Raw genomic sequence first — 13,195 nt, 5'->3', positions numbered from 1 at the left:
CCAGCGGGTCTTCTTCATTTCGCACTCCTGCAGTGGCGAATCAGTATCCCCACCCCTCTTCAGTGCCCTCGTGCGCCGTCCTTAGCACCGCCGCATCCTCCGGTGCCGTCCTCCTCCTCCAGAGTGGCGAATCAGCAACCCCATCCTTCCACCCCCCCCCCCCCTATCCGGAGAGGCCATCAATCTTCTGCTAATGTTCCTCCCAAGCATCCATCCTTCGCCCAAGTGGCCAAGGGCCCCCGAGGTCCTGGTTTCATCAGCAACCATGCTCGCGATATTGACGTCTTTGCTCGCCTTCCTAGAACAGGAATTAATATCATCAATGGCTCCTGAGAGGATATGCTTTCCTTCTCCTTTGTCTCGTTAGACCTTCCAAAAATTGAGAATGTCTATGCGAATGCGTTGGTGATGAAGTTTTTTTTGTGGTCGTCCTTCTCTCAAGAAGAGCCACAAGGAAATATCGAGTTGGGGGATTGTTAATCCCTTCTCAACTAGCCCCCTCTCTTCCAGAGCATTTCTGCTTAGATTTCAGGATGAATATGAACTATTGAAAGTTCTCACGAGGCCCTCCTCGTCCCTCATCACGTTCCCCTACAAGATTTTCAGATGGCACACCCAATCCCACATTACAGAAGACTCATGCATGGCGCCAGTCTGGGTATCTCTACCTAAACTCCCCCTCCACTGCTTTCTTCTAGAATTTTTGGAGTCTGTAGGGAATAGAATCGGCTAAAGCCACAGCTACCCTCGCGAGCCCTAGTGCTGCACGAATGTGTGTTGAACTTGACCTCAGGAAACCGCCGCCTCCATTCATTTGGGTGGGATTGTTTGAAGGCTTCAAACAACCGGTTACCTATGATAAATTCCCAAAATTCTGTAATCAGTGCCTCATTCGAGGCCACTCATCTGTTCTCTGCTTCAAGTACCCCCTGGTCAACCCCCAGCCTCAGCATACAAGTCGTTCTTCAGATGTGCAGAATAGCTCACCAGCTATTCGACGTAATACCACACAGCAGTCGTCAACTATTTCTCAAGTCAAAACCCCGCTTGGACCCTCTTTCTCCACCCCTCAAGTTACTCCATTGAATCCTACAATTCCCCCTACACCATCAGATCATGCACCACATGTTTTAGTTCCATCCTCCCCTCTTACTGGAGCTGCACCAACCCCTCTTTCAGCTCCTTTTCAGCTGTCGATTCAGCCAACCAGCCCCGTGGTAGCTCCGCCTCCTCCCCTCTCAAATCCCCTCTCAAAGCCGCCTTTGCCGTCGATCCAGCTAGCCATCCCTGCTGTAGCTCGGCCCCCTCCTCTATCAGCACCGACATTGTCCTCATCCATCATCGATGCAGTAGCCCCCTTGTCTTTGACGGCTCCTGCTGCAGATTAGATCCTTCTCCAATCAGGCCTTGAGTCGGCCCCTTCTCTGCCCGTCATCCAAGCTTCCACTCCTTTCGCGGGCCTCGATTTGATCGACGTGGCATGGGAGGGACGGAACTTGATGGTCGACATGGGCAAGTGGTCTCTATTTCTTCGGGCCCTAGGCATCGGAAATTCGATCGAAGTTTGTGCGTCTCAGCCTGGCATTCCACCTCGCTCCAGATCTATCTCCTCCTCGGGTTCCCCCAGTCCGTCCTCAGACAGTGAATCAATCTCCATACTCCGGGATTCGAGCACCTTGCAGGGGGCCACAAAAAGCGAATCGTCTCCAAGGCGAAGGTGAGGACGGCCTTACCTCACAAAGCCTTCAACCGTCACCTAGCCGCATCCAGATCTTTGGCTTCATCGGCAAAGCGCAGTAAATCCTCTTTTTCTAGTTCAGTCTCTCTCCCTCTCGGTCACTATCCAGACTACATGTTAGCCTCGGTCCTCTCTAATTGCGACGCATTAGATCCAATCCCCTTAGACGGGATATACAGTTTCAGAGAGCTAGAGGCAGAGAGGGCTGAATCATCTGCCTGATCAGTTGCTTATTCCTGATTCTAGAACGTACTAATCATATATTTATCTAGGATTATGCCTTCCCCAATTCAGAGAAGGAGCTAGTTTCTACATAGATATAATCTTTTGTAAAACTTTAACAGTAGCTATATATATTTTCAATGATAGGGCATTTAGCCCTATTTTACTTCAAAAAAAAAAGTTAAACAATTCAAATTATCTCCCAATCCTGAACATCTATTCATGCTCAGTTCCACGTCTTTGAAGTTCAGACATAATATAACCATATAAGTTGGCCATAACTTATACTGTAATCGAACCTTGGCCATCATACACATTACAATGTCAAAGATTGTTCGACAAGAAATCCATGACTTCATGAGAACATACCAACTAGACCCAATAGTCTCATCACATACAGTACCATTCAGAGGAATCTAAGAGCTACATAAATCATGCCTCCCCTTTTCCTATTAACTTACAAATATGCTCCAGATCAATTTCCATGAATGCATATGCTTGTTCGTGTTCTCTAAGCCAATTGAATGTCTGGCTGCCAATTCAAAAAGCACCATGGATAGATAAGCTTTAGCTAATCTGAACTTAGCTTCCTTTCAATGGTGGACTTGCTGAGGATGAAAACACCAAGAATGATGAGGAATGCACCTGCAAACCACTGAAGAGCCATATGCACATGGCACCAGAGGTTCAGTATCAGTAAAGCATATGACACTAGAAATGCACGAGATTTACAGCTCAGCATTATGAAATGACTGTCGCATGAAATATGAGATTACAATGTCAATAGAGTCATATCATATGACGTAAAAGAAACTATACCATCATGCAGAATAAGCATTTTATTTTCTTTGATTCTATTTTCTTTGAGCAGTGCACTCTGGACAGAATAAAATGTAGACAAATATCAAGATAACATTTAGGAATAGTGCAAAGTAAGATGCACAAAATTAATGCACTCAGTAGACATTTTTCAGTCAAGTACACATCAAAAATCACCAATCGTTGAAGTTGGTAAACTTTCAGATTAAAGCCAACACAGCAGAAATGCAGTCTTATTACAGGCAATTAATAAAATTAATGCACCCAATAGACAATTTTCAATCAATTACACAACAAGGATCCTTTTTTTTGTCCCTTTCAAGAAATGAGTGGCTTAATCATACCAGGAGATTCTGAAGCAGCTTGGAGATTTTATAGCAATTGGTCAATACAGTACCCAAAACAACAGTGTTAAGGCATAAACTACATGTGACAAGAGTTCTCATATTCTCTCTCCACAACTAAGAAAGCATATGGCTCACTGACTGTAGTATAAAGAAAAGTTGAATAGTAGAATCTAGGAAGTACAGATGTTCAGATGAGATTCTTTTGTAGGACATAGGTTTTAAGGTAAACAAAGCTGGTACATACTCTAATACTTCTATCACCAATCATCAGCCATGTGGCTCTATGCAAGCCCAACATATGATCCTCATATAAGGCAACTCTTACAAAACCTTTATCCACATACTGGAAATATGTAAGTATGTACTTGAGGTAAAGGTCTTGTAAGAGATGCATGCGAACCTTTATCGATCCCTTTATCGTTCCAGTAGGTGGGTGCTCTTATCATCATCTAGAACCTTCCTGATTATATTTGAAAAAACAAGCATAATGATAAAGCAACTAGTCTGTATATCTACATACTGGAAATGAGACGTGATATTATGAGTTTAACGTTGCTAATCAGATGAAACCTAGTATAGATCACTTCGCTTTGGATCAAGATTTGATTTTTAGAAATCAAAAAACCACTGACAAGCAATAGTAATTACTTTACAACAAGAAATATGTAAGTATATATTTCCCTATCATCTGCAAGGATCTAATCATGTAGTCATGGTCGCACTTATTTTTTCACATAGCGGTTATATTTGGACGCTTATTGCAGATTTTGCCCAGATTCCTCATCATTTTGTTTTTCTAATCATGTAGCTAAAATTAAACATCTACAAGAAATGCATATTGGAAATTCTGGTGGACAATAGCCCACTTGTTTCATTATCATGTCTTCAAATAAGCACAGGCAAAAGTCTGGTTTTTTATCTCAAAAATATACCAAGATCCTTCTTAAAAGGAAAAACAACCAGCTTTGATCATGCCATGTGCGAGAAAGATTTCCCTTGTAGGATGTACATACGCATAAATAAAGAACAACATGATCACATTTGATATCATCAGAGTTCAAAAAATTAACAAGCTACAATTTGATGGAAGGTCACAACTTAAATTGCAAGGGTTAAAGTAAATAATAGTCGTGGAACATCGAGCAGGATAAACAGGAAATGTTTCATGTCCCACCATAGTCCAACCAACCTTGTTAATTAAGTTAAATTCAGTATTAGAAGCAAGTGACTAACAGGCAAAAGCAAACAAAATTAAAATACATCTCTAGCTTTAGTAGTAAAACAAGAGAGAAAATTTTAAAGTTCCACTAAGGATTGAGAAAGTTGCATCTCCCCATAAATCCTTAAACGGAATGTGAGAATCCGTGTCAGGAAGAATTTGTTCAGGATTGTTAAGCACGTCAGCACTTTCATGTCATCTCAGTTCATAGCTACAAAGTGGTAAATGACAATAATTAGCCTAAAAAAGAAAGAAGATGATGCATCTAAAAGATCTACACTGATGCAAAATAGATGTCTAAAGGAGCAAAGAGCTGATCAGTTTTATAGGCTGTGTAACAATATAGCTGAACCTTTCCAAATGCAGAAATTATCTACAATAGAGAAGAAACGAATGACATGTAAACTCAGCAACCTAACATATTGCTATTTATACCTAAAAGTAGGGAGTTACTACAAGCATAAATAAAAGAGGGAAAAAAGGGAAAGACTTGAGCTTTTACTAGCGAGCTATGGAACTATCTCCAAGACCCAAAATTTGCCAAATAACTAGAGAACCTATAAGCCTGATGGACTATTGTCAAATAATATTACTTGGTACTATCCCCACGGATGGTAATTTCTTTCCATTGTACTTCTATTTCTTTGTTCTGTACTCGAGCAACAAAATAAAAGAACATGTATCAAAACAAATTCTTAATTCCAACTCAATTAAAGAAATGCAAGTAAGTATGTTCTCACCTACGATTAATCCATCAGCAGCCCACCCTTCTTTTAACTTTGTGCAGTTAACTTAAATGAGATCTCCATGGTTAAACAATGTATATGAAAATGTTAGCCTAGTAGTTTGGCTATCACAAGACTTCAAACCCAATTATATCAATCTATATGCTTAAGAAATCATAGTATATGATCTTTAACTCATATGTTAAGCTCTGTTTGTTATTATATAGTAGTAGCTTTGACTAGTATAAAGATTGCATAGATCAATTATCAATGTACTCACACTTTCAACCCCAGCATAAGTCCAACTATCAATTTTCTTTTCATCCTCTTCACGTAAACGCTCGAGAATATGAATCAGTTTTGGAGATTTTATTGGCAATTGATCAACACCAACGGGAAAATTTTAAGATGGAAACTACATGCAACAGAGTTCTTGCTTTGCTTCTTCTCTAGTTTAATGAGATGACATACATCTGTAGTATATAAAAAAAGTAAATGGCAGAGTATTTCAGGAAATAGAAATGAATAAATGAAGTTCTATGGCCATATTTAGAATTTGAGTTAAACAAAGATTTTAGATTGTCTTTACTTCAAGGAGATACTCATGGTTGGTATATCCTCCCATCAATGATTCGTCAACAACACAATAACAAAGACTTCATCTCAAACTTGGGAGTTCCCTACTCTCAATTCAGCTATTTTTAAGATCAAGTCTTTTGTTAAATCAGTACCTTATTTTAGGACTAATGTCCTTTTTAACCACCTCAGTTTCATAGTTGTTTCATTTATTCCTACTCCTCTAGACTACCACAGTTAATATTCTCTGGAACATGTACGAACCACCTCAAATATTTACCTGCTCTCTGTCCTCAGCTTAAGCTAACATTAACTTCTTATGGATGCAGTTGTTTGATCATTTTTTATCTTATTTGGTATTTATTTATTTATTTATTTGCACATTAATCTCAGAATTTTATTGTAGCTAAAATCCTTTTTTGCTCTGAACAGCTTGTTTCTTAGTTTCCAAGCACTCAGATCTACAAAGCAAGCTGATCACAACCATCTAATCAAGTTGTCCCTTCAATTTCATGACCATTTTATATTGACATCATTATAGAATGACTTGTCAGCCATTCTCCTTTCATCCTCCCACTTCTACAAGTGCAGATCAAGGTCTTTCATCCTCTCTATGCACTCCCAAGTAAAAGTAGCCTCTCCCATAATTAATCTCTGTCTCCCAAGCATTTAGAGGTTACTTATAGTCTTTTTGACCCACATCTTTCACAGCAATCTGCAATTATTTTGTCACAATTTGCTTTATACTAACTCAAGTGGCAGTCCGTAAGAAATAGTCACTGAGCTGACTTAACAGATCAGACAAGCTGCATGAGCCCAAATATGAGTTCAATTAACCCGAAAGAATGGAGCCAATAGACAAATCTGATACGACTGCAAACTTGCCACTAGTAAAGCCTCAATAGCAAAGCAAACCGTTCAGCAGATAGAAAGTTTCCAAAGAAATAGAACTCAAATGCCATAATTCAATGCACAGAGAGTTGGGCCTGATGGAGACAGGCCTTTCACAATCCTCCTGCATCAGTCTTCAGGAAACTATACATACTGCATGTATTCTCAAAGCTTCCAGGAGGAACACCATAACTAAATAATGACTTCTCACAATCATCGTTATTAACTCATATCTCATTAAGATGGAATGTGCTATGTAGCATTATGGTGCTTTTTTTTTGGTGGCCAAGTAACACTCCCGAGTTGGTGCCATATTCCTGGCTTAGATATCTCTTATGGATTGTCAAACATGAAAATACTTCAGGACTAAGGGTTCAAAAGAGGATTAAGACGACATATTTCTCTAGGAAAATTAATGGACACCAAAATGTTAAACACAAATCAAGCCGCTAGTGAAATAGTTAGTTTTTTTATTAAACTAAAACAGAAATATGATATGATTATTTACGTTCATACACATGCAAGATGCCTATGGTCAAATATCATATTTAATTTGGTGCCATCAATTGCAGTTGTGCAAAATCTTAATATCTAGCAAGTTAAAATATATTTCCGGAATCACCTAATATAGAAGTGATTCTACTTTCTTAGATAAAAGATAAATAATAGAAGATGAAAATAAATTACCTGAGAAGGTAGGGGTTCCCCGAACAAAAAGTATCCAGCTAAACCTGAAGATAAGAAATTCGTAGCAAAGTTCATGACTGTGGCTTGAAGAGATGATAGTGCTTTAAGACTATTGACATAGCATCCCCACATTGTCACGTTAAAAAATATCACCATGTTGTATTTTAAGAGCTGCAGGACAGATATAAAGAGTATACTGAAATATTGACATGATAATAACTTTAAGAAGATAATTAATTATAAAACTAAGATAAATAATAATATAACTTTAAGACGATAATTAATCATAGAACTAAGTATAATAAAATGCAAGAATAATTACTTCCGGAAATAAAGGATGAGCACATCAAAAAGGCAGTATAAATATAAGTTACTAATTATAAATAATGAATTATAAGTACAATAAAGGTTTGTGGAGATGACATAGAAGTCTTAATGGGATGAGAAATCTGTTAAAAAAGGTTTGATCTATAACACAGGAAAATTAAAAGGAAGAGTTTACTTCCTGGTGACAATCAAGTTTGCTCCGATTATAACAGGCATAATTCTTGAAACCCTCAAATGGAGCGGATAGGGGGTGCACTAGCAAATGCAGATGATATGCGTGTGAATCCAACCTTTCTATAATGTCATGATCCTAGACGGAAAAAATCCATCTAGGATGTTGGGCACCCTAGATGGATGTTAGTATTTTAGAAAATCTTTCTCATTTTTATCTTATCGTTTTCACCAAACTACCCCTTCAGTCCTTAAAATTTAATTTGACTGTCTTTCTGTCACTTTGTATAAACCATCGTAGACGGTCTATCACATGAGCAGATGGAGAGAATTGGTGTTGCAAATGGAGTTGATTAGGATGGAGGAGATTTGGAAGAATCCCAGGCTCAGGCTCAGGATCAGGTTGGTTTGGTTACTTTCGTTGAGAATTAAAATTTTGACTCTGTGTAAATTGCTGACAACTAACCTCCTTGACTGATTAAAACTTTGATTCTGTGCAAATGGAGTTGATTAGGATGGAGGAGATTTGGAAGAATCCCACTGTCTATTGTGGTAGTAGTTAGTTTTAAGTGCAACAGTTTAGATTAACAACACCTTGACTGATTTTGATCGAGATATGTCAAGCTATATTTCATTAGGTCACTTTAGGCAGGTGAAATTGTAAGAATTTGACCACCATTCTTTTTCAAATATCGGGCACCATTTTAGCTCCGAAATCTTTGTTGTAACTAACTACTACCACAATAGACAGTGGGATTTGACAGAATCATCTGTTCGCAGAATTTAGGCTTCAGATTATTCCATGTTGGTTTACAGAACTGCACTGCAATAATAATCATCAGTGTTGCTGTAACACCGGAACACAGACATGCACACAACATGGGGTTATTTTGCTAGAAGAGTTTGTATTTATCTAATGTTTAATACAAATTCTTATAACTAGTTATCTAATTGATTGTTCTTAGGGCTTTTTGTCTTTAGGTCCAATAGTTTACCTCCCTTTATTTTTAAACCCAAGTAGTATTAGTTGTATCTCTAAGCCCAAATTTCTTTTTGTATTTATCTTTAAACCCAATTCCAAAATATAATACTCTTATATGTGGGTCCCCCTATATAAGAAAATTGGGTTTAAAGACAAATACAAAAAGAAATTTGGTCTTAGAGATACAACTAATACTACTTGGGTTTAAAAATAAAGGGAGGTAAACTATTGGACCTAAAGACAAAAAGCCCTTGTTCTTATCGCTATTTTCAAATTACAATGAAAATGACAGTTGATTAGATAACAAGATGCTAGCTTGATTTGCCAATGACTGATGAATCCCAATCTATCACATTTTTTTTTCCGTCTAACTGAGTAATCTAGAAATGCATCAGTTATGGATTCGCATGTGCACAAGGCTCTATCCATGAGAAAACACGATAACCCTTTTCTTATGTACTATCATAAATGATCTAATTCCTCAAAACAATATCATACTAACCCTCTTTCTTCACATGGAACAGCAATAATAATAATTTTAAAAATTGACAATAATTTTGTGCTCATCGCTGATTATCCTCAATTCATAAAAACATAGAGATAAGATATTGCATCAAGGAGACTTATTCGTCTCATAGAAATAGATAAAAATAGAATCGACAATAGATTAGGGTTATGAAGGAAATGGATTTTATGGGGGCTTTAAGATGCAAGATCGATCAAAATAGAATAATACCTGAGAGGAGAAGAACTTGGCAGAGACGGCGGCGAGAGCAGCATTAAGTCCAGCTGCGAAAGCCACCCGTAGTCTCGCCTGTAATATCTGCCATGGGACTCCCCGCCACTGTGGTTTCAGTCGGAGGTGAATGAAATGTAAACGGCCGGATCGGGTCCGGCGAATTTTCAAAGATTGTCAAAATAATGGTTCAAGTAACTCGCAACACGTTATTAATTTAGATTGGGTTTTTACTTAAGGGCTTGTTTGGATTGAGGGAAATGAGGGTGAAGGGAAGTTAGGGGAACCATTCACTTTCATTCACCTTGTTTGGGAACACTTAGGAGGTGAAGTTAATTCACCCTAGTTCCCCTTGGTTCACCCCCTAATAGTATAAAAATTGTTACCCCCCAAATTGGGGTGTAACCAAGGGGAAAGGAATTCCCTTCCCTTCCCTTCCCTTCCCTTCACTCAGTTTCCCTTAACTTCCCTTCACCCCCTACAAATCCAAACAGGCCCTAAGACTTGTAAGACATGCACATGTGTTGCACGTGCGGGCTATGAGTGTATGTAGGTGCAAGATGAAATTACTACAAACCATCTTATATGTCGATGAAATTGATACGAACCACCTTATATATCTGTTTATCCTCTCAATGTCATACTTTTGGGTAATTTCTATTTTAAAAAAATATAAAATTATTACAATACCCCTCAGTCTAACCAAATGAAAAAGAAAACAAAAAACAGGAGAAGGAGAAGAGGAGGAGGAGAGGGGGAAGAAATTGAATCGGCGGATGACATAATAGAAGAAAGGGCAAAGAGGTCGGTCCCAGCAGTAAGAATAGAGAAAGAGGAGAGGAGGGGGAGGAGGAGGAGGAGGAGGTAAGGAAGGTGAGAATGGAGGAGGAGGAGGAGGTGAAAGGAAAAAGGAGGTGAAGGAGGAGGGGAGGAGGAGGAAGAAGAGGAGATTGACAGGAGAATGAAGGAATGAGGTGAGGGAGGATGGGGAAGGTGAAGATGGGGTAAAATGGGTATTTTAAAAAAAATTTGACTGAATAGTGATAAAGGTGTGACATTGAGGGGATAACACATATATAAGGTGGTTTGTATAAAAATAAAACATTAAAGATGGTTTGTACAATGTCACCGACATCTAAGGTGGTTCCCATGAAAAAACCTTTTCTTAAACAAGTGCTTCATGGATAGACTTCTGCTAGTTGCACATCCCCTAGATGTACCATTACCAGTCTCTACTCTTTTAGGTGAGGTGTCCCTATTAAAGAGTATCTGTAGGAGATGTGTCATCGGTTTAGATGAATCTGAGTTTTTCATCGATCTGATCATTTTGCGTATGACCGAGTTAGACGTCATCCTTGGTATGGATTGGTTATCATCCTACCACATCAGTATCGACTTTTTTGCTAAAACAGTTAGTTTGTGAGCATCTTATGGGACCGAGTTGATTGTAGCAACCTCACAAGGCAACCAATTTGCGGAGTCATTCCTGTCGTACATCGAGGAGGTTATGTTACGGGATCAGAGTGCTAATTTGTGCGAGACTAGAGTCGCCTTAGAGTATTTTACATCTTACTCTATTAGCTCATTCATCTCAAAAATGTATACATTAGATTTTCTATTAGAAACAAAAATAAATTTTCCATTTAAGCTAACAATGCACTTATCCGGTTTAAAGGAAATATCAAAACTTTTATCACTCAATTGGCTAATGCTAAGAAGATTATGATTCAAGCCACTAACCAAATAAACATCTTCTATTACGGGAGAATGTATCTTACCAATGCATCTAATACCTATGATTTTACCTTTCTCACCACCACCGAAGGAGACGCTACCTCCTTCAATCCTTGATAGGGTGGCAAATAGCTCTTTGTTGCCCGTCATATGATGTGAGCAACCACTATCAAGGTACTGTAGGCGTATAAAACTGCTTATAGGTCCCTTGACACAGCTCGGCGCGATGATTCGACAAATCGACGAACGTTCAAGCAACGAAACGAACTAAAGAGGCTACAAAGCTAACGAACTGCGGAAAACGACAAAACCAGCGCACCTGGGGGAACTCGGCCCGGGTGGCTCGGCATGAGCCGAGCCACCCTCAGGTGGCCCGACTCCCCCCCCTCTCTCTCTTGTGCACAAAGGCACAGTTCAGAGAGGCTATAAATAGGGGGGGTGGTTGTTCATTTGAGGGACTTCTTCTGAAACTTTTGAGAGAGCCGAAACTCTGCCGGATTGTCACCTCAACTCGGAGATCTGAAGGCTTGAAGACTTGGAGACCCGGATTTGATTCTTAGCGAGCACCCGCACCGAAAAAGGCAGGAGTTCGAGAGAGTCTAATCCTCAGATCTACGTCGTTACACTCCGGATCTAAGCTTGGTTCTTAGATCCCGAGATTCGAGCGGTCGTTTCCTTGGTGAAACGATCCCTCCCGGCTATTATCTCCTTGGTGGGATAGTACCCGTAATACGTCGTAGATCTGCTTGGATCCAGATCACGCGGTGGTCCACGGTAAGCAACCCCGGCGCAGGCAAACAACCCACAGAAGCAAGAGACCGGATAACAGGATCTTGTGATTTGTTCGGTAAAAGAGAGAAGTTGTAATTTTGATTTCTTTGTTTTATTTTGATTTTCATTGTAAGCCGGATTTTATAAAAAGACCGGATCTCTTTGTAACGCATAAAGTTGTTAACTGAGTACAATGAAATCGATAATGAAGAAAACACCAACTTTTCCCGCGAACAATCTGGCGACCACAGTGGGAGTCTCGGAATTTCCGAGACACCCCTAGGGGTGTCTCGGAAATTCCGAGACACCCCAAGGGTGTCTCTCGGAAATTCCGAGACACCCCTAGGGGTGTCTCGGATTTCTTGAGACACCCTAGGGGTGTCCAAGCCCCCCTAGAGGTCCCCTAACACCTATAAATACCCCCCTTACCTCTTTGTTTTAGGGGGGGATTTTTGGAGAGCTTGGCGAAGCCCTGCTGCAGTGAAGAGTACCCGTGTGCTTCAACAAGAGGAGGAGAGGCCTTGATCAGAGCCTTCATCACCCGTCCGAGCCTTAGTATCGGCCTTTAGCGTTGATACTAAGAAGAGCTATTACCTCGCTTTAGCCGAGGTATACGCTTATAGCTTCTAGATCTCACGCGGATCGACGAAGCTCTGCTTCTATATCCCTCCGCGGATAGACGAAGCTCTGTCCTCAGAGTTTCTAAAATCCCCCCGCGGATAGACGAAACTCTGCCCGATTTTATCGGACCAGATCTGAGTGCCCCGGTGGTCCACGGATATCAACATCCCCGTCACAGGCAAAAGACCCACGCAAGCAAGAGATGACAAACAGATCTTGCGTTTGTTTGAAAAGAGTTGTATTTATTTTGTTTTCATTGTGTACCGGTCTTATAAAAAGACTACCTTTTTATTTCATTGTAACGATCAAAGTTGTAATGAATGCAGCAATGAATACAGCGACTTTTTCCGCAAACAGGTACCACATCTCTCTACGTCGTGTTCGTGATGTTCCCTATAAGAGATGAATGTGTAGTAACTTTAGGTACCCAAATCTTGGGTCCTAGGCTGTTAGTAAACTTGGTACCTTTGGGTACCCATGTCATTCTATAAAAATCATGATTATCTTTAATCTTACAATGAGTGGAGATATGACCATGTCTCATGCAATATGTGCACACAAAATTTCTCTTGTGTGTAGAAGCATGAGATCTATGAAATCTATTTCTCTCATGGTGATGATGACTAGCA

At 39.7% G+C, this 13,195-nt stretch overlaps 1 protein-coding gene across 1 annotated transcript; it reads right to left on the bottom strand.

Moving 5' to 3' along the window:
* LOC109839143 (transmembrane protein 42) lies at positions 2,198-9,617 on the bottom strand (the record flags this gene model as incomplete). Its single annotated transcript, XM_020407572.1, has 3 exons — positions 2,198-2,615; positions 7,225-7,395; positions 9,441-9,617. Coding segments are annotated over 3 exons (432 nt in total), but the record flags the coding sequence as incomplete, so codon positions are not given.

This window comes from Asparagus officinalis, chromosome 4 (assembly GCF_001876935.1).
Source record: "Asparagus officinalis chromosome 4, Aspof.V1, whole genome shotgun sequence".
NCBI lineage: Eukaryota > Viridiplantae > Streptophyta > Magnoliopsida > Asparagales > Asparagaceae > Asparagus > Asparagus officinalis.
This window is presented reverse-complemented; position numbering and strand designations above follow the sequence as displayed.